Source organism: Brachypodium distachyon, chromosome 5, assembly GCF_000005505.3.
Source record: "Brachypodium distachyon strain Bd21 chromosome 5, Brachypodium_distachyon_v3.0, whole genome shotgun sequence".
Taxonomy (NCBI): domain Eukaryota; kingdom Viridiplantae; phylum Streptophyta; class Magnoliopsida; order Poales; family Poaceae; genus Brachypodium; species Brachypodium distachyon.
In genome coordinates this window covers 733,245-753,573 of record NC_016135.3, presented here as the reverse complement: position 1 = coordinate 753,573, position 20,329 = coordinate 733,245, and the positions used below count along the sequence as shown (strand labels likewise).

General features: G+C 47.7%; 4 protein-coding genes across 4 annotated transcripts; 2 read left to right on the top strand and 2 right to left on the bottom strand.

Moving 5' to 3' along the window:
• The first annotated feature begins 55 nt into the window (after nucleotides 1-55).
• LOC100835802 (DNA repair protein RAD5B) lies at nucleotides 56-6,219 on the top strand. Its single transcript, XM_010241297.3, has 18 exons — nucleotides 56-1,101; nucleotides 1,198-1,331; nucleotides 1,412-1,547; nucleotides 1,651-1,701; nucleotides 1,911-2,069; nucleotides 2,155-2,306; nucleotides 2,396-2,480; nucleotides 2,819-3,022; nucleotides 3,201-3,344; nucleotides 3,447-3,596; nucleotides 3,706-3,773; nucleotides 3,857-3,979; nucleotides 4,100-4,199; nucleotides 4,566-4,678; nucleotides 4,764-5,337; nucleotides 5,421-5,492; nucleotides 5,609-5,707; nucleotides 5,842-6,219. Exons 1-18 carry the CDS (start codon nucleotides 139-141, stop codon nucleotides 5,962-5,964), a joined length of 3,450 nt encoding a protein of 1,149 aa, XP_010239599.2. The 5' UTR covers nucleotides 56-138; the 3' UTR covers nucleotides 5,965-6,219.
• A 2,040-nt stretch (nucleotides 6,220-8,259) lies between these two features.
• LOC104585485 (acyl transferase 15-like) lies at nucleotides 8,260-9,577 on the bottom strand. Its single transcript, XM_010242391.2, has 2 exons — nucleotides 9,560-9,577; nucleotides 8,260-8,697 (listed from the first exon to the last, which is right to left on the bottom strand). Exons 1-2 carry the CDS (start codon nucleotides 9,575-9,577, stop codon nucleotides 8,260-8,262), a joined length of 456 nt encoding a protein of 151 aa, XP_010240693.1.
• A 1,899-nt stretch (nucleotides 9,578-11,476) lies between these two features.
• On the top strand, nucleotides 11,477-12,477 carry LOC104585484 (acyl transferase 15). The gene has a single exon (XM_010242390.3). The coding sequence runs from the start codon at nucleotides 11,578-11,580 to the stop codon at nucleotides 12,475-12,477; it is 900 nt and encodes a 299-aa protein (XP_010240692.1). The 5' UTR covers nucleotides 11,477-11,577.
• Nucleotides 12,478-18,207: 5,730 nt separating this feature from the next.
• On the bottom strand, nucleotides 18,208-19,923 carry LOC100835495 (acyl transferase 15). Its single transcript, XM_003580886.4, has one exon. It carries the CDS (start codon nucleotides 19,704-19,706, stop codon nucleotides 18,306-18,308), a length of 1,401 nt encoding a protein of 466 aa, XP_003580934.1. The 5' UTR covers nucleotides 19,707-19,923; the 3' UTR covers nucleotides 18,208-18,305.
• Nucleotides 19,924-20,329: the final 406 nt, after the last annotated feature.

The following is a 20,329-nucleotide window of genomic DNA, read 5'->3' as shown; positions in this document are numbered from 1 at the left end:
CCTCTTCTCCGCGCCAAAAAGAAACCCCCCTTAAAATCCCTTCCCGCGCCCAAAATCTCCGCGCCGCTCAGCTTCACCAGCCCGTGCCCCGCCGCCGCAGGATACCACCCCCCTTCCAATCCTGGAACCTTCGCCCCCATGACGTGCTACGGCGACGGCGACGACGACGGCCGCGGCGACTGGCAGGAGAGCCCTGGCCAGGACTTCCTCTTCACGGCGGAGATCGCCGCCGTCCGCGCGGTGCTCGGCGAGAGCATCCCGGAGGCCTTCGTCCTCTCCGTGCTCCTCCGCAGCGGCGTTGGCGGCAACGCCGAGCGCGCCATCAACGTACTCCTCGACGACGCCGCCGCCGCCTCCGCCGCGGCCGACGAGGACACCAAGAAAGCTCCCGTCAAGGCGGAGCGCGACGTTGCTGCCGATGACGCATCCCCGACGCCGACGCCGATGGCTCTTGCCAAGGTGAAGGCCGAGCCCCGCGAGGAGGTCAAGAAGGAGCGGCCCCACCAAGGTTCGCATCCCGTCAAAGCGGCGCCTTTGCCGCCGCGACGTATCAACGAGGACGAGGAGGAGGAGGTGACCAGCCGACTCCGCGTCGCTGGCTCCTGCGGCATAAGCCTCGTGCCGAGGCCACCCGTGGTGGCGCGTGCCGACGACGATGTTGAGATCAACGACGTCGCGCCGAGGTCCAAGAAGAGGGTCCGGGAAGAAGACGTGGTCGACCTCACGGCCACGCACCCGCTGCCGTACCTCAACCCGAAGCCGATCCGGGCCATCCCGTCGCACGAGGCCGCGGGGATGTACGACCGCCCGCGGCCGGTCAGGGCGATTGCGCCTGCGCCTGAGAAGGATTGGAAGATGGTGGTGGCGCCGCCGGAGGCGGAGCTCGGTGACTTCCCGCCGGAGCCTGACTGGTTCCTCGTCGAGAAGTCCTACGTCGCAGGGCTGTCCACGCACAGCGGGACGAGGATGTTGGACGCCGGCGAGATCGTTCATTTCGCCTTCCCGTCCTACGACAGGAAACACTGCGGGATCAAGATGTCGGCCAAGAAGGCGGCGGCGTTGGCCAAGATTGTGCGATTCTCCACCAAACGCGCGGGAGAGGTTAGTTGCCCATTATTACTCCCATGATTGGGGGCTGATTTTGTGTGTGTGCGCAAAATTATCTGAATCTTGTTCAACCTTTGATGTTGAATGCAGATTGGAAAGCTATCTACAGAGTGGACAAATTGTCTCGTCCCGCTGGTAAACTCATCCAAGGTTAAGATCCAGGGGAAGATTGTGTTCCCGACAATGGAACTGAGGTTGATGCAGGAGATTTTGCTCTATGTTAGGTAATGGCTGATTTGATTTGTTCATAGTACATTGCACGATTGGGCTGTACTAATGCTAATGCTAAATGTTGTTCGTACAGCTTCTACATCCACAAGTCTGTGTTCACCGAGGGCGACAACTCATCCTTGAGCAACCTCGCTCCTGCCAGTGTTGATTTCTCTGACAACCCTCTTCATGCCTTGTTCAAATTACTCAAGCTAAGGGCATCTGTCAAGGTATCACTCCAGCAATTTGTTTGTTTTTTGTTGTCCTTGTAGACTTGTAGTGTTCACGATGACTGACTGACTCAATTTACATGCTGGTGTTTGTCGTGGGCAGGCTGATTTCGGTCTTGATGATCTCACAAGGCAGCGATTGTGGAATCTGAGGGTACGCTAAAGACGCTCCTACTGCTATCAGTTTTTCAGCATGTGTATTTGTTGGGAAAATGTGCAATGCAATACTATGTACTACTGGTGTCCCCATTTTGTTGATACATTTCTAACTTACTCATACTACTTGCCAGGCTTCTTGTCAGTTTCTTTTCTTGTATTGATATTGAGTGATTGCTCATTATATTTTTCTCATATGTAAAATAGGGTGATGCCAACAGCGATGCGGAATACACTCCTATAGTTGGACTTGAAACACATCGCACCGCTGGCCAAACTTTTCCAGAGCAAGGCGCCAATGAGCAGGCCATCTCAGAGGCTGCCTTGAACAAAATTATCGGCACAGCTGAAACATATGACTTGAAGGTAACCATACAAATGCACTTATGTTTTGCCACTTACATTATCCTATCTGCACTTATGAATATTTGGTCTGTAATGGGTAAAATAGGAAGCAGAGCCCCCAAGCACTCTTGTTTCAACCTTGAAACCGTACCAGAAAGAAGCTCTCTTCTGGATGTCTGAATTGGAGAAGGGAAGTATTGATGATGAAACAAAGCAAACTGTTGATCCCTGTTTTAGTGCCTACAGTATTGCAGACAAGTATGTGCTTTCCAGTGTTATCTGAATAAATTCAAAATAAATTTTATGATAGTCAGAACTAAGAACTGACAATTTTGATATCTTTTCAGGAGGGCTCCGAAAGTGTACATTAATGTTTTCTCTGGTGAAGCGACAACCCGATTTCCAAGCTTAAGTCGGACAACACAAGGAGGGGTAAGTCTTCTATGATGGCCGGTCATGTATGCAGGCTATATTTGAAAATGTATACCATGTCCCCATGATTTCTTGTTGTTTATTACTAGATTTGCTAATGCCGTTTTGACTTTTTGTTGATCATGTTGCCTTGCTTGTCTACTCTTGCATCCTGTGTTGTTTGTTTGAGCATGTCTGGTGACACACTGCAAGTTTACCAGTTATTAGCATTATGCCTCAGAAAGTCTTCTATCGTTTTTTATATGTTCTTCTATAAATATGAGAGGTTTCATTTGCCTAATTTAATCATGACCACGTACTGTTGAGAAATATTTATGTATCAGTTTTTGTGTTTGTAGATACTGGCAGATGCAATGGGTCTTGGCAAAACTGTCATGACTATTGCTCTTATACTGTCAAATCCAAGGGGGGAGCAGTCCAGGTACATAGAAAGAGATGTGAGGCCTGTAAGAGGCCGGGACACCAGAGCACGCACCTCATCACCCTCCATAAGAGGAGGTACCCTTATTGTGTGCCCAATGGCATTACTGGGTCAATGGAAGGTAAGCAATTTGTATGTATGGAGTCTACGATCAACTTCAGCATAGCTGAAAGTGCAGTGCTATGTTGCAGATTTATCACATTTTTCCTTGTACTTGCATGTTTAAGCAACTTGTTTGTCTGCAATAATTTTTTCAGCAAGAGAAGTACTAACATGAGCATTTTCCTTATTCCTTGCAGGATGAATTAGAGGCACATTCAACACAAGGTTCTCTTTCTGTGTTTGTATACTATGGTGGTGATAGAACTGGTGACCTAAGATTGATGGCTGAGCATACCGTTGTCTTAACGACTTACCGTGTCCTTCAATCAGCTCACAAAGCTGTAAGAGATTCTCCTTGGGCTTTTACCTCTAGTGCCAAGATCATATTTTTTGAGAGAAAATGTCTATTGCAGTTTAGCTAACTAAAATTTTACCTTTCTCAGGATGGCAGCAGTGTCTTTCACAGGATAGATTGGTATAGAATTGTTCTTGATGAAGCACATACAATAAAATCTCCCAGAACCAAAGTGGCCCAAGCAGCTTATATGTTAGCCTCTCAATGCAGATGGTGCCTTACTGGTACACCATTGCAGGTGCGCATGGAGCCACTGCATTTGTGATTTTTTTTCATATCATTGATAATTTTGGAAAGTATTATCCAAGTTTTTGGAAACACTAGCTTATTATGAGGACTTACTGCAGAATAATTTGGAGGACCTTTACAGTCTTCTTTGCTTCCTACATGTAGAGCCATGGTGTAATCCAAATTGGTAAGACTTTATCAGACAACTCAATTCATATATTTGTTGAAGTTCTAAAACCTAATTCATAAGCTGTTTTGATTTCCCTCTAGGTGGCAGAGGCTGATTCAGAGACCTTATGAGAATGGCGATGAGAGGGGATTGAAAATTGTGAAAGCTATTCTTAGGCCACTCATGCTGAGGAGAACCAAGGAAACAAAAGACAAGCTGGGAAAGTATGCGTTCATTTTCTTTTTCTGCGTTACTTTGATGTTCTTGACTGCATCAATAAGCATGTTATGTCATGCCTTGCCTCTTGGAAATATTGTTGATCATACCCTTCATGTTTGTTTCAGCCCAATTTTGGTCCTCCCACCAGCTCATATTGAGGTTGTGGAATGTGAACAATCTGTCGAGGAACGTGATTTTTATGAAGCACTTTTCAGGAGATCAAAGGTATACTTCTAGGTCACTATGAGTAAAAGCAAGACGTAATAAAAAAGGATCAGCGCGGAAAGTTCCGATTGAAATAGGATCTAAACAAGGAAGAGCACTTGCCATTCGTTGGTTATTAGAAACATCCCAAAAGCGTCCGGGTCGAAATATGGCTTTCAAATTAAGTTCCGAATTAGTAGATGCTGCCAAAGGGATATGGAAGTTGGGTTGGTTTCCCATATCTGTTTCACGACAGAGCTTTAACTGACTTGTTCATCTAGGTGAAATTAAAATGATCTATGCTTCGGACCATTATCAACATACTTTGGAAGCTCATGGATAAGTACTTTTTTCTGCATGTCTAACTCAAAATGGTCTTTCCAACAGGTTCAATTTGATAAGTTTGTGGCACAAGGCAATGTTCTTAGAAACTATGCTAATATTCTTGAGCTACTTCTTCGGCTAAGGCAATGCTGTGATCACCCTTTCCTAGTCATCAGGTTAGCCATTCATTGCAACGAAAAGACTTCCTTGCATTTGATCAATCTCATCCTCTTATTCCTTTGCTGAATTCTCAATGTGCAGCAAAGCTGATACCAATAAGTATACTGACCTTGATGAACTAGCACAACGTTTCCTGGAAGGGGTGCAGAGTGATTCTGGACGACTCGCTGTGGTACCCTCCCGAGCATATGTAGAGGAGGTTGTTGAAGAAATCCGTCAGGGTGCGACCACAGAGTGCCCTATCTGCCTTGAGTCAGCATCTGATGATCCTGTTATCACGCCCTGCGCGCACCGGATGTGCCGTGAATGCCTTCTTTCTAGCTGGAGCACCCCAGCCGGGGGGCCATGCCCGTTGTGCCGAAGCCCCGTCACCAAAGATCAGCTCATTAAATTGCCTGGCAAGTGCCGCTTCGAGGTGGATGCCAAAAACAACTGGAAGGATTCATGCAAGGTGGCCAAGCTTATCATGACCTTGGAGGGCCTTGAGAAGAAGAGGGAGAAGAGTATTGTGTTCAGCCAGTTCACATCTTTCTTTGATCTTCTGGAGTTCCCCTTCAATCAGAAAGGGATCAAGTTCTTGAGGTTTGATGGGCAGCTCAGCCAGAAGCACAGGGAGAAAGTACTTAGGGAATTCAGTGAAAGCCAGGACAAGATGGTATGTTCAGTTTTTGTTTGTTGTGAAAAAAGAAGCGATTCTTGAAACATCACATTTGCTGATCATTTGATCTGTACTTTCAGGTGCTATTAATGTCACTCAAGGCTGGAGGTGTAGGTCTGAATCTAACTTCTGCCTCCAATGTCTTCCTCATGGTAACCCTACCATCTACCTTGTCAATTCAGTGAATTACTTTGCAACAGTAAGAAAAACAGCCAGTTTACTATAGTACTAATTTGCTACCTGAACATTTCCTCTGTTGTTATTACAGGATCCATGGTGGAATCCTGCAGTGGAGGAGCAGGCTATCATGCGAATCCACCGCATCGGGCAGAAAAGAGAGGTCCAAGTGAGGCGATTCATCGTCAAGGTACGACCTAAAACCACCAATCTGATTACTCAAAAAAAACAAAGATCACCAATCCTGTTTGAGATGCACCACATAAAAAACTCCCAGGTAACCAGCAAAGCTCAAATCAAGTCAATTGTTTGTCTGGATTTCAGGATACGGTGGAGGAGCGGATGCAGCAGGTGCAGGCTCGCAAACAGCTGATGATCTCTGGAGCGCTGACGGATGATGAGGTCCGCAGCTCGCGCATCGAGCAGCTCAAGATGTTGTTCAAGTGATCTCTGGCTGACCGCGGAAGGTTGTGTATATATAGTTGGTAGTCTTGGTAGTAGTTAGTACCTAGTAATCTCCCTTGGGGAAGGAAGATGAGCAGAGGTGGTTTTGGGTTCAGACCTTGGTGAATGGGGGATGAAGAACCATTCCTCCACATTTTGTTGGTATGATTAATCCTCGTGCTAATGTATATTTTGGTCTCATTATCGGACTATCTATTATGAATGAGAAGGCCTGGCCTGTGCTAAAATCCCAATCCATTATAGCATTGAAGCAAAATGTCCTTATTTGAGCTTGTTCTTACTTAGAGGTCAATATCTCAAAACTGGTATTGGTCAGTACAAATCATTGGATGAGAACTACCTTTCCTGTAAAAATATGGAAGAAGAAGACGACAGCGACATTGACTACAACTTTGAATAAATTGGCATCGTAGCCAGACTGATGTTTGTGAACCCCTTAATTTAGATGAATGACCAAACTTAATTGATGCAGCTAGTGGCGCGTTGGCACCTATAATAACTGCGAGCTCGCCAAGCGCCAACTCCATCCATCTCATCTCAATACTTGCGAGCCCCGCGCCGCCCAGCCCTGATGGAACGGCGCCTGATGGAAAGCTCCTCCAGCCGGTCCAAGTTTCCCAGATAGCCTAGCGACCTGCAGATCCTCCGTCGGGTGCCGTGGCCCAACTCCACCTCTCGCTGTCCTTGCCCAGATAGCCCACCAGCGCCTGATCCGTGGGCTTTTGTTTCCCTCCCAAAAAGGAAGCCTAAGCCTAGGCCCATCTTGCCGCTGCCGCTTGATTGAGACCGTGATTGGGCCACCCCGCGCACGCTTTGCACAGGCGCGTGGACCGGCAGGCCGAGGGGCGGCCCGCGGAGCAGCTCGCGCATCGACCTCCACGTTTTTTTTATGAAAATTGCATCGATCTCCATGTTTTTTTTAATGAAAATTGCATCGACCTCCATTTTTGTACAAGGCATCAGCTTGCATCGAGGTACTTGAATGTATCTGCGTAGCATCATACAATTTTTTTTTGAATTTGTTTTTTGAGTCTAGAGTTCAGCTGACGGTGAGTTGTGACGCGCCTGACGTGTTCGATGAAACAGATGAGAGGAAAAAAGACAATAACATATGGGTACTTAGTCTTGGGTATTCATTTTTGGGCAAGCAAAATTAGACTCATAATAGTTTTGAACTGCCTCCACTAGTTCTAATCATAATAATTAGACTCATATTTATCTCCCTCCTACTCATAATAGTTTTGAGTACTCGAAATATTGTATGCTGTCGAAGATGCTTTGAAAATTGCTGATTTCTCATAAGTGTCATTTCCAAAAGTCGTCTTGAACTGCCTCCACGAGTTCTAATCGGTCGGGAAGGGTCTGGAATTTGTTCTTTGAGTTTAGAGTTGGGCTGAAGACGAGCTGAGGGTCAGGGTTGTCTTACATGTGGGCTTGGTCTGTAAAAAAAACTGTCAGAAGACCTAAACTTGTTATTTGGAACATGTTGTTACATTATGACTCAAAACTATATTTTTCCGAACAAATTAGCAAATACAGGAACTGCGTGAGGAGATCGCCCTGAAAACTGACGTTTTGTGAAACTTAATCTCATTCACCATCTGGCAGTCCGGGACGATCTTCATGGGGCGGATATGCAAGTCAGCAACCAAAGCCACGCCGCTCAGTCGGAAACGAAAACAGAAGCTCGTCCCGTCGGTCCAAGTGGCCCAGATAGCCGAGTGACCTGCATCGGGTGCCGCGGCCCAACTCCAGCTCTCGCTCTCCTGGACCAGCAAGGAAGCAACCAGAGACCGTGATTGGGCCAAATCTTAGGCCCGTGCCGCTTGAGAACGCGATTGGGCCACCTCGCGCACGCTTTGCACAGGCCCGATCTGTATGTAGCGCCTTTCCTTATTTAAAAAACAAAGATGTAGCGCCGTTCCATCGATCGGGAGAAATTTAGGCTAAACGCTAGTGATTCGTGAAACAATTTCCTGAGTTTTGTGCGGTTAATAAGTTTAGTGTAACCATAAGCAAAACGAAGCCTGAGGGAAAGAGGAGGCGATCGGGCCAAGTATACAGCAGGAATATATTAATTTGTGCATTCTCAGCAGCATCAAGGTACACAGAATTTATTCTCCACATGCATGCATATATGAATACTTACTCCCTTCCATAATTCTTGTTGAAATATCATATGTATCTAGACTTTTTAAAAAATAGATACTACATTAATTTTTTTTTTACAAATTTGAGAACGGAGGAAGTACAGGCAGCAGCCAGCCGACGATGGAATTAAGAAGCTTGGAGGGCGGCGAGGAAAGCACCGGCATGCTCCGGCCTGACGCAGAGCGCCATGACGTTGACGCCGTTGCCCTTCCCCTTGCCGGGCGGGCACACGACGCAGCCCGGCGCCACGGTCTGCTCCGCCTGCCACATCACCCTTGCCGGCCTCCCGCCGCCCATCTCCGCCGCCTCCAGTCCCAGGTTCCTCCAGCTCGTCACCACCAGCGTCTTGTACCACCTGGTAACACCTGCGCTCGAAACGGCCGGCTGCAGCTCATGATCTCCGGCGCCGTCCTTGAACAGGTCCGCCGGTATCCTCTTCTTGGCTTGCTTGATGAGCTTCACCAGGTCTCCGATGCCGCTGCTCGCCACGGCGCCGCTCGTGGCCTGGACCGCCTGCACGGCCAGGCAGTTGCCGTAGGAGCCGTCCTCCGCGCCCACGAAAACCTGTTGGAGAAAGACAAAAAATTCTATACAAAATTATTTCTCTTATCCTTAAAACTGATGAAGAGATGCTCTTAACCACTTCAGATGGAATCCAATAGTTTTTGGCAATTAATAAAGTTAGATGCTAATTGCTATCTTGGACTCCTGCAAAATAACCGGGACGCAAGTATAGTTTTCCTTTTCTCGAGAAAGAAAATGAAACACTAACAGCTCGTCGCAAATAAATAAAATTTAAGTTACAAGTATACAAAATCCTCTGGTTTAACAATGATAATTGGCAGTCGTCACGGCTCTCTTTGGTCACAATTCTCTAAATTAAACAAGCCGAAAACATGCCCCAGCAGGTTGCATCTCCCATTTCCAATCTCTAATTAGGGTATTCGCTAAAATTCTCTCTACTCATCTCCAAATCTCTAGTGAACCAACATCCCATTATCAAAAACTAGAAAAGCTCTCGTGGAAAAATAACTGCCACGATCAGGACTTTTCTCTGACCAACCCATTGCCACGTCATCTTTGTCCTACCATCGCCAGCCACCTCCGGCCATGGGCGACGTCCCCTCTCCACTGCGACCCTCACTGACCAATGGCAGCGGAAATCGATGCAGATTTGCGCAAATTTTGATGGTGGCGACTAATTTGATCGGATTAATTTGACGGCGGGAGAGCCACTGGTAGGTGGCACAGCGCGGTCGCGGCGGTGGGCTTATTTGGGCTCCAGCGCGTCAGGCATGGGGAGAGCACAAGTTTATAGGAGAAGGAAGAAGAGGAAAAACATGTCAGTCGTTGACAGGTGGCCCATATAGATGGCCGGGAACAGAGTTTCGAAAACCCGTTGGAGAAAAGACAACGAAAAGCTCACTGGTCTGAAATCAGCCATCGTCGAAGCCGACTCTTTTTTAGGGAGGAGAACAATGTGAACCGTGTTAAGCAAATTCCAGTACCAACCCTTGAGATTGTGCATTTGATTGCAAGCCAACAACAAATCCTCTTTAACAATGTCCCAGCATTTCTTAAAATAAGCCTCGGAAAAACCATCAGGCCCCGGCGCCTTTTCTGCGGGTAGATCACAAATAGTAGCAAACAATTCCTCTAGAGCGAAAGGAGCATCTAGATGTTCCAGGCTAGCTGAGTTCAGGCCAAGAGCCTGCCAATTGAACGAAATATTCCCTGCCACTGATGAACCAAGCAAATTTCTGAAATGATTGCGGAGAATCGCTGCTTTAGACTGCTGGTCAAAAACTTCCCCTGAAGGCCCATTCAACACTGGGATATGATTTTTCCTTCGTCAGCCATTAGCCCTCAAATGAAACAATTTTGTGTTTGCGTCCCCATGCTTGATCCACGTAATTCTGGATCTCTGTCTCCACCGAATCCTATCGACAGCAGCAAGACCAAGCAACTTGGATTTCAGAAGCCTTCTAAGATCTCGGCAATGGATGGATGTGGCTGAGTGCTTCAGTAGAGCCCTGCGCTTGAGATGGATATGGCTGCAATGGATGCCGGGGGATAGGCCTTGGAAAGGGGTTGCTATACCTTGTGATGTTACTAACAAGGCGATTTTTCAAGCATGCATTGCCATTTCAGTTGAAAACGGACAGACGGCTTTCTTCTGGACTGACCGGTGGCGTGATGGGGAAGCATTCTGCGATGCGGCGCCTGATCTTTTTAAACTTGCAAGAAGGAAGAAGATCACTGTTCGGCAAGGATTGGAGGGACGAAAATGGATGGCTGGGTTGCAGAGAATGAACACTGAAGATCAGATTGACTCCTTCATTAAAATATGGGAGAAAGTGCATTCTTTGGTGCTGTCAAATAGTCCGGATATGATTGCGTGGAAGCCTGACAAGAATGGAAAATACTCAGCCAAATCTGCATATAATTTCCTTTTCAGCGCAAGAATTCCAAAGCTGCAGCCGCAGCTTGAGAGGATCTGGGCCATTCGGGCTGAGGGGAAAATAAAATTCTTTCTTTGGCTTCTGATCCAGAACAGGCTTTGGACGGCGGATCGGCTTCGGGCTAGGGATTGGCCTCACAATGTCAAATGCTTGTTATGTGATCAAACCTTTGAATCGGCAAGGCATCTATTTCTGGACTGCCCTTATGCAAAAGAGGTTTGGTTCTTCTTCTCCCATGAAAATATAAGAGTGGCTCGGGCTGCTGAGGCAATTTCAGTTAAAAAGTGGTGGATAAAAGTGACAAGTGGGGCAAGGAACAATGCTGAAATCAAAAATCAGATTACGGTGGCCGCCTACATAGTTCGGAATCTCTGGGTTGAGAGGAACAGAAGAACATTTGAAGGAAAGAAAAGAACTCCATGGGACCTGAAAGGCCAAATCAAAGATCGATGGAATTGCTGAGTTTGAAAGAGCTTTTGGGAAACAGTTTTTAATCTTTGTACAGCGGATCTTTTTTCTGTTTTCAATTTTTCTGATTGTAACTGGATGTTTTCCCTCTTCTTAATACAAAGGCAGAGCACCTGCTATTTCGGTTAACAAAAAGGCAACGTAAATCTAAAAGAAGATGTTTCTCTTATCCTTAAAATTGGTGAAGAGATGCTCTTAACCACTCGTACGTTAATTAAACACAGATGGAATCCAATAGTTTTGAACAATTAATAAAGTTAGATGCTAATTGCTATCTTGGACTGTTGCGAAATGCTACTTTTTACGAGAAAGAAAATGAAACACCAACAACTCGTCACAAATAATATACTCCGTATATATTTACTTATAATTATACAAATGAAGTCCTCTGGTTTAGCAACGATAATTGACAGGCTCGCAGCTCAGCTATATATGGAGCAGATAAACCCTACAAGTGTACACTTATAAGTAGACGGCAGGCAACATACAAAAGGCTGGCTATCAAATTCAGTCTATGTTGGCAACAATGGGAGAGGTAGCACCACTAGCAGTAGTGAGCAAGTCCTCGCCGGTTGTGGTCGTCGGAGCCAACGACGACCACTACCGGCAGTCCACCATCGATCTGTCCTCTTTCGACAGGTGTTTCGCTCCTTTCCCGGTGACGTTGCTCCTCGTCTTCGACCGCCCAATCAAGGACCCCGTGGAGAGCATCAAGAAGGCCGTGTCGCAGGCGCTGGGCGTGGGCCACTACCACCCCATGGCCGGCCGCCTCACCGCCGACGGCTGCGGCATCGCGTGCACCGGCGAGGGCGTGTCCTTCGTGGGCGCCTCGGCCAGCTGCGTCCTGGACGACTACTTCTCGCTCAAGGCGGCATCCATGGCCGACCTGGCCGTGGGCTACCCTGCTGACCTGTGCCGCCCTGTGGTGGACCCGTTGGTGCTGATGCAGGTGACGGAGTTCTCCTGCGGCGGGTTCGTGGTCGGGGTGACGTGGAACCACGTCATGGCCGACGGCGCCGGCATGGCCCAGTTCCTGCGGGCCGTCGGCGAGTTCGCCCGCGGGGTGTCATCGCCACCGTCCGTCGTCCCCGTGAGATCGTCGTCGCTCCTCCCGTGCCTCCCGCCGTCGACGGTCGCTGCACGGAGGGCCATGATGGGCGTAAGTGCCAGCAAGGAAATGGCCAGCCTCGACATCACCATCCCCTGGAGCCTGATCGCCCGCGTCAGAGCCGAGTGGAAGCACGGCCATGGCGATGAGGAGCAGCCCTGCACGGTGTTCGAGGCCGTCACGGCGCTGCTCTGGCGGAGCCGCACCCGGGCAATCACGACGTGCGCCGAGGACGGGTACGACGACGACGAATTACCGGCGCCGGTGGCGTTCCTGAGCAACGTGCGGCGGCAAGCGATCAATTGATATCACTGCTTACAAACAAAAACATAAATTCATAAACTAGTAAACCAAGAATTAATTCCCATGATCCCAACTGAAGAGAAGTAACGTATAATTTCCATTACAATTGTTCACCTGACTGTACTTAACAATCAGATTGAAGAAACCATCTCTCGCCAATTATTCCTCCACGAAGTAGCATCACAAATAGACAACCTTGTCCAGAACCTATCTACATCAATTAATGAACGAGTACTCATCATAGATCAAGTTGTCAGTCTTGTTCATGATCGAAGACCATGTCAGTCGTCAGTAACTCGCAATCTCTTGAGCAGCGCCTGGAGATCGGTCACAGAGAAGCAGGCTGACAACAACTGCACGGGAATGCGGTGGCGCCGAATTCTTGGGGCACGGGCAGGTAGCTGTGGCGGCGGCGGCGGCAGAGGTCGTGTCTCATCGTGTAGTTTCGGAGGGGAGTCTCTGGTGATGGACAGAAGGGCTGTCATGATCGAGTTAATAACTCCTCGTCAAAAGACCAAACTACCCCACAGTTAGATCTATAATTACGTTTTGAATCAACGGCTAGATCTGATATACTGCTCAGAGGAGGTCAGCGGTATACAGGTACCATAAAAACTCTCTATATAATACTTCCTCTTCCATTCATGTAAGACCCCATTTGGAATCCTCAGATAGGCCTGGACACAAAAAGATCGAAGTTCCATAATCCTATTAAACGCTCGCTAATTCGGTTCGTTAAGGGCTCGGTTCGTTAACTAAAAAAACAAACCAAACTTCCTTTAACGATCTTAATGAACGAGCTCGGCGAGCGCTTGTACATCCTTTTGAGTGGCTACAGGAACTTATTTTGTTTGATGTCAATATTTATCTAAAAAAAATAGGTCATGCCAAAAAGTTTATATCAGCATGCCATATATTTATCTTAACGAGCTTCACAAGCGCTCGTGAGTTCTTATCGAACCGAGCCGAACAATGGTCTCAAATCGTTAACGATCTGAGCTCTTAACGAACCAAGCTCTTAACTTGGAACTCAAGAGCCTTGCATTTAGTGTAGATCGAATAGTAGACATAATTATACATATGTACAATCGACTTTTGTGAGATTTATGCACAGTTGGGCGATGCGTAATTATACATATGTACAATCGACTTTTATGAGATTTATGCACAGCCAGGCGATGCGTATGCTCGTAGGTATAAACATAGGTTGTTTGGTAATGACTCACCTGATAAAACTCAATCTGGCTTTACCATTTTTGGCATCTTCAGTGTGACGTTTCAACAGTTTCTCACTCACACTAAGTCAATCTAGCACCCACCACTAACCACTGTGACGTTAACTACTTACGGTAAGTTTGGTATTGAGTTGGATTATGATAATCCAGCCTTTCAACCAGCTTCTGCTTTCTTTTCTTTTTTGGCTAACCAACTTTTCACCGCTTCCGTGTGTATTTTTTCACAACTAAAAACATATTATAAAATAAATTCAGCGCAACACAGTTCACTAAAGCCAAACTGAACCTTATTATAGATGAGATCTAATATTTTTGGCGATTAATATAATTAGATGCTACAGGATAAGGAAGAAGGGAATAAACATCAGATGGGCCCATCTAGATTGTTGGGCTCCCAAAAGACGCAGACGCCTTCAAAGGCCACCTCTGCTTCTGCAGGTGGTTAGGCGGTGATGATAAACACGTGTGGTTCAGCGAGGAGAATCTGTCAAGCAAGGACCCAGATGAGAGTCTTTTAGGCACTACACTAGTCTACTTGGGAGAAAGCAGGTTCTGTCTTGTGGAGTCATGCGCCAGCAATGGGGATGTGCACAAGTGGCTGGAGGAGTGGAAACAGCTGGATCAGACAGACAAGTGCCCCCTAAGCTCATGTTGTCGTTTGACGACATTCTCTCTCAGCTCTGACATGAATGGAGACCTGACGGCTGCCAAGAGTGCGGTGCAATCCTACGAGGTGCCTGTGGAAGCACCTTGCAATGTGAATCCTGTGGCATTTTGGCTTTGAATGTCGTGGTATTAATGTTTAGTTTTCTCTCAGTTGTGACTCTCTTGCCTTTCTATATGTTTATTTAAAATAATGTCTACACTCAACTGGGACTAAGTTAATGTATTGCCTTCCCTATGTTTTCTTGTGTAAGAGTTCCGAGTTGGCAACGACATTTTTATTAGTAATATGTTTCTTTTGCCCGGTGATATCTCCATCTTATCTGATCTACCATTAGATGCATATGCATTTCATTTCTCCTGTCTGAATGTGTGTGTGCACCCTGTGAATTTATGCAGGTGGTTGGCCACGAAAGTAGTCAGATGTTGTTAGGCCTCCATATATACGCTGTAATTCCATATATACGCTGTAATCTTTTCGTACATGAACATCAAAGCATTTGTTGTATGTTTCTAGGAAAGATCTTTTGTATGTTGACAATACTGTACAATGACGTTGGGGCCTTTGTGTGTTCAGCTAAATTTGCTTCTATATATTTCATTGCCCAGAAGGGGAGCCTTGGCGCAGCGGTAGAGCTGTTGCCTTGTGACCTCAAGTCCTGTAAACATCCTCTTGCACAAATGCAGGTAAAGGCTGCGTACAAAAGATCCAAAGTGGTCGGACACTTTCCCGGACCCTGCGCAAGCGGGAGCTACGTGCACCAGGCTGCCAGATCAATGAAAATCTGTCCAGTTGTACGGTGCTCGTCCAGCTAATTTATATTTGTAAAATGCTAAAATCATGTTCTGTCTGATATTGAGTTACTATCTGTCTGATATTAAGTTACTATCTTTAAGTTTCCATCTGCAACATCAGACTCGCGCAGGAGGTGTTTGAGGGAATAATGGCCATGAGGTAAACAGCGGGTCCTTTAATCTCCATGTATATGCACATCGTATCATGATAGGTTCTCAACTTGCTGACGAAAAAATGTTGATTATGCCTAATGAGCATGGATAATAGATTTATCAATATGAAGCACATAGAGAAAATGAAATTGCACATCTGTTTTTAGGTAGGAAGGCAGATATATGTTATAAAGTAAGCTTAGAGAACTTTTGAGTCATGCCTTGTGAAACAGATTATGATATTGTCGTGCTTTACCATGTGTCCCTCATTCTTTCACGTGTTATCATTTTGTTTGCCAATGCTTGAAGGCTGTGTCTTTTTTATTCTCGAACAGCATCATACCAGTATTTCACTAAGCAGAGTTGAAACAGAGTTTTACGGACAGTGAGCGAAGTCCTCCTATCGAGTCACAAGCAGGAACAAACGCACACAAGAACACCTGACATACTGCAAATACTACACGACCCAACTATTTTGCGACCGCTGTGCAAGCAAAACAGCTTGAAGGTTGTAGCTGACAGCCAGGGGACTCGAGCTACTGCCAGCGACCTTCATCTTTACTGTCATTGTAAGTGCAAACCTATGAAGAATCAACAATTGATTTGTGCATGTATGTTATCATTGAATTTGAATGTTCCTCAAAATTTTCCTTTCTCTAGGGTTTCCTGAATTTTCTGAGATCTGTATTAAACGGCTCAATCCTTTTAGATGTTTTTGGTCAAATATATTGTACATGTTCTAACGAAGTTGTGGTTCCAATTAGATGACAATCGGAATTTGATTTTTTTTTTGTTGATTTTATCAAATAGTGAAATGGATCGAGCCGCAGTTTTCTCTGTTTAGTCTCTAGCATCAGCTTGTGATCTCTTTGTTTTGTTTTTTTACTGTTTCAGTCTCGCAGTAGGCCAACTCTCCAAGGATCCAGACAACATCTGCGAGATCGCGCTGCATGAGTACACCGAGCTGGTGATCAACATTTGGCAGACAAGAGTGCCTGTTTGCCCTTGATCTCTTGAAACTTGCTATCAACTAAGACCTTGCACTCTTGTTTGTCCTTGATCTCTTGAAACTTGCTATCAACTAAGACCTTGCACTCTTGTTACCTGTTAGCGTCCAAGGATTAGCAGAGAAACCATTTTTCTGGAAACTAGCAATTCTCTGATAGTGAAAATGCCATTTGCCACCAGGAACCTTGTCCTGCTCTCCAAAATATTTTGCTTGCTTGTAACATGTATCTTGTTACCGCCACATGAGTATGATCTAATACATATTTTGTCGAATTTGCAGCCTTACGGAATCAAAGTTGGATATGTAGTCCCGGCCAAGCTGGAGGTGCGGGTAGCTCATCTTCTCAAGGTGGTTGCTGCTGCAGCTAATCTGCTAACGTGGTTATGTACAAAGGAATATCTGTCGTGTCACAAAGGGGAAGTATTTGCTCTATGACCAACTTAATTTTCTTGGACATTTGCCACTCTGTCGAATGGCGAATTATCAGCTGGTCCATTATTTCCACTACTAGCACTAGCAGAGTTGGTTGGATTGCGTGATTTATGGGTAACAGCAGCAGCAGCTTGATCATGATCTTGGTGCATAGGCGAACAAGAAAAGCATGAAAGACAGTTACTGACGGTGTGGCGAAGAGCATGGCGACCGTGGCGAGCATGATCACCCAGATCCGGCACCGCGTACCGGGTTCCGTCGAGCTGGTCTTGGATCATGAAGTAGTGGAGCTCGTCCAGCGCGTCCTCGGCCTGGTCGGCCTTGGCACTGAGCTGCAGGCCGCGTCTGTCATCGGCCACGCCGTTCTTTCGGGCCTGCTGTAGCAGATCTTGTGCGTAGTACAGACTTCTTTTGATCTCCTTTCCTCCGGCGCCGGCAGGGGTTGATCTTGATTTGTATGGTGGGATTTGGGATCTTTTTGCTACAGAAGCCTGTGTCGAGCTGTTGGTTTGTAGTGAATGGATGATCGATCGATTTATTACTCCTGAGAAGCGATTAGTGGTGTGGTTGAGCCAGCTACGTACCCCAGTACACAGCCGCTGCCTTTCGCATGGGGCTGTCCCCGACATTTTTTAGGGCGGTGCTAAGTGTTGATCTGGTTGCCGTCAGGCGTATCCACATTCAGGCAGGAACTCCCATCCCATGTGCTGCTTTGCTACTCGTACAATTATTTGCTTGCTCGTACTGTACTGTTACAATAATGCACCGCTTGAAAATCTGGCGCATGCATGCCGTACGCGACACCTTTGAGGTCGTCACCAAAATGGCCCAAGTTTCTGGAAATTTTGAAATTACTTTGGTTCCCCACAGACATCTCAGAAAACTTAAGCGAAATCTCAACAAGATTCTAAGTCTTTTCGATCGGCACTGATCATGCATGTAGATAAATGATACCAGTTTGCAGTATCTGGTGCTACACTGATCATGCATGCATGTAGATAGGACCATGATATTAATTTGCAGCATTCAGTACAAGGTCCCAAAAAAATGTAGTTGCAACAACCATGATATTAATTGATGCCAGCTAATTATATTTGAGGAACAAAGAAGTAATACTGCAGGTTTGACAGGAATGTCCATCTGAAGCAGTAGAATAGTTTTTTCTCGAATTCTTGCTGGAAATCACAAATAAAATTTCAGCGCACCGAGTTCACAATTAATAGGAATACAACTCTACTGATCAAACACACTACTACAAGAAATTAACAGTACTGATTTTCCAAAGCATCGTTGCCTCTCGTGCATTAGCCTCATCAGTCTATATATGCCTGGACGGACCAAACATATTCTTTGAGGCTTAAGTAAAGCAACAGCTCCATTTTTTTATTTTTTTTATTTTCCTAGCCATATTTAGATAAATTTGAATCACTTAATGTGAGACGGAGAGAACATAGAGTAACAAATCCATTCATTTCAAAAACCAACAGAAATAGAGGTCAGGATTCAGGAAGGAGAGAAAGATGCACACAGAACAGAAATAATATTCATGCAGATGCAGTTGCTACGGCTACGGGTGCAGAGGCAGCATAGGAGGCGAGCTTGTCGATCTCGGCGAGGAACGCGGCCGCGTGCTCTGCCCTGACGCACTGCGTGAGCATCTTCTCCCCTCCGTCTTCTCCGGCGCCGGCAGCCCTGCAGGCGAGGAAGGCCATGCACCCGGGCACAGTGGACTGCTGCCACCGGCCGACGACCCTGGCGGGAGCGCCGGCGCCGAAGTCGGCGCGGTCGAAGCCGATGTTCCGCCAGCTGGTGACCATGAATGCGTTGTACCCGAAGAGCGCCGCCGTCTCCTCCTCGCCCATCTCCGCCATCCCTTCCACGGCCCCGCCGCCCTCCCGCCGCAGCAGCTCGGGAACCGATTCCTTGGCGCGCTTGATCAGCCTCACCACGTCGCAGATGTCGCCGCCGGCCACCTCGGCGCCCGTCGCCATGGCAACCTGCGCCACGGCGCAGTTTCCGTAGTACCCCGCCGCCGCGCCCACGCCCTTGCGCACGTTCACGAAGAAGGCCAGCGGCGCCATGGCCATGGAGCCCGTGCCGATCGCGCGCGTGCGGCACTGCCAGAGCACGGCGATGGCGGCCTCGAAGGTCGTGCAGTAGGACGAAGGGTCGTGATTCTTGTAGTCTGACTTGATGCGGTCGATGAGGCGATTGGGGATGGTGACGTCGAGGTAGACCATGTCGTCGTCGTCCATGGCGCCGCCGCCGCGGTCCAGCATCAGCCACTGCTTCCCGGCGACCACCGCCGGCGAGAGCGCAGGCAGAGGGACCTCGCCGCCGTCCCGCACCGGCGCCACGGACGGCGTCTGGATAGCGCCGCGGGTGAGCTCGCCGACGGCCTGCAGGAACTGCGCCATGCCGTCGCCGTCGGCCAGGGCGTGGTTCCACGTCACGCCCACGGAGAACCCCCCGCAGGAGAACTCCGTGACTTGCATCACAAGCAAGGGCTCCGTGCGCGCCGGCTCCGGCGCCGGGTAGTAGGAGGCGAGGTCGTAGAGCGCGCTCCCCGGGACAGGCACGCCGCCGTGCAGCCATTCCTGGTCCGCCAGGGCGCACTCCGCGGACGCAGCCACGAAGGGGACGCCCTCGCCCGTGCACTCGATCTGGAGCGGGAGATCGTCTTCGTCTCCGGCTCCGGCGGCGGGGGCGAGGCGGCCGGCGATGGGGGAGTAGGGGACGAGCGCCTTGGAGAGGCCCTTCTTGATGGCCTCGATGGGCCGCTGCTGGGCTGGGCCGTCGAAGATGAGCACGGCCGTCACCTGGAAGCCCACGTAGCTCCTGTCCCACGACGACAGCTGCACTTGGGTCGTCGCCTTCTTCGCCGGCTCCGTCAGCGTCGACGGGCGGACCATCACCGGCGGGGACTTGCTTACCGAAAGGCTCATCGTGTACGTCCGAGTCTTCCTCTCTAGTAACCTGCTTAACAACTATTATTGGTTCCAGGCAGGCAGATCTCATCTGAGGCTCTCAGCTGATTTCGGCTGGTCTGACTATACAGTAGCCGGGCGAGTACTCCTGGTACTGAACTACTGTGCACGGTGTGGTCACTAGATAGCTACATGGGTTGGTATCTTGTATATATTTCTGCCAGAGCAAACTGACGAGCCAGCTGTCCTACTAACTCCCGTCCTATCGTTTCAAAAGTATAACAAAAGAAAGACAAGCATGACAAAATCACACATCCTCTGGTCTAAGAGCTGTGTACACCACTCAAACCCGCTTAAGAACTCCTGTGCTACCGTCTCCTGCTGGTTGCACTCAGATTCCATAGACCCATGTGACTTCAGCTGAAGAAGTAGGAACCAGATATGAAGCAATTGAGACGCCTGAAGAACCACCTGCAAAAAATAATGGGGAACTTCTCTTGTGAAAAACCAAATCATTTCGACGGCTTTAAATAGACCAACTTAACAGAAATCAATTTCACCAATTTTCAGGTCTAATTTTGAGCATATTTTTTGAACAAACAAGTAAATATGAGTTAGAATTGGGATCGACATAAGTAGGA

Excerpts from the sequence above, each read along its gene's own strand:
- LOC100835495 (XM_003580886.4), bottom strand. The coding sequence starts at position 19,706 with ATGAGCCTTTCGGTAAGCAAGTCCCCGCCGGTGATGGTCCGCCCGTCG.
- LOC104585484 (XM_010242390.3), top strand. The coding sequence starts at position 11,578 with ATGTTGGCAACAATGGGAGAGGTAGCACCACTAGCAGTAGTGAGCAAG.
- LOC100835802 (XM_010241297.3), top strand. The coding sequence starts at position 139 with ATGACGTGCTACGGCGACGGCGACGACGACGGCCGCGGCGACTGGCAG. Across the intron at positions 1,702-1,910 it reads AGCGATTGTGGAATCTGAGG|GGTGATGCCAACAGCGATGC; the intron begins GTACGCTAAAGA and ends TATGTAAAATAG. Across the intron at positions 2,070-2,154 it reads CTGAAACATATGACTTGAAG|GAAGCAGAGCCCCCAAGCAC; the intron begins GTAACCATACAA and ends TGGGTAAAATAG.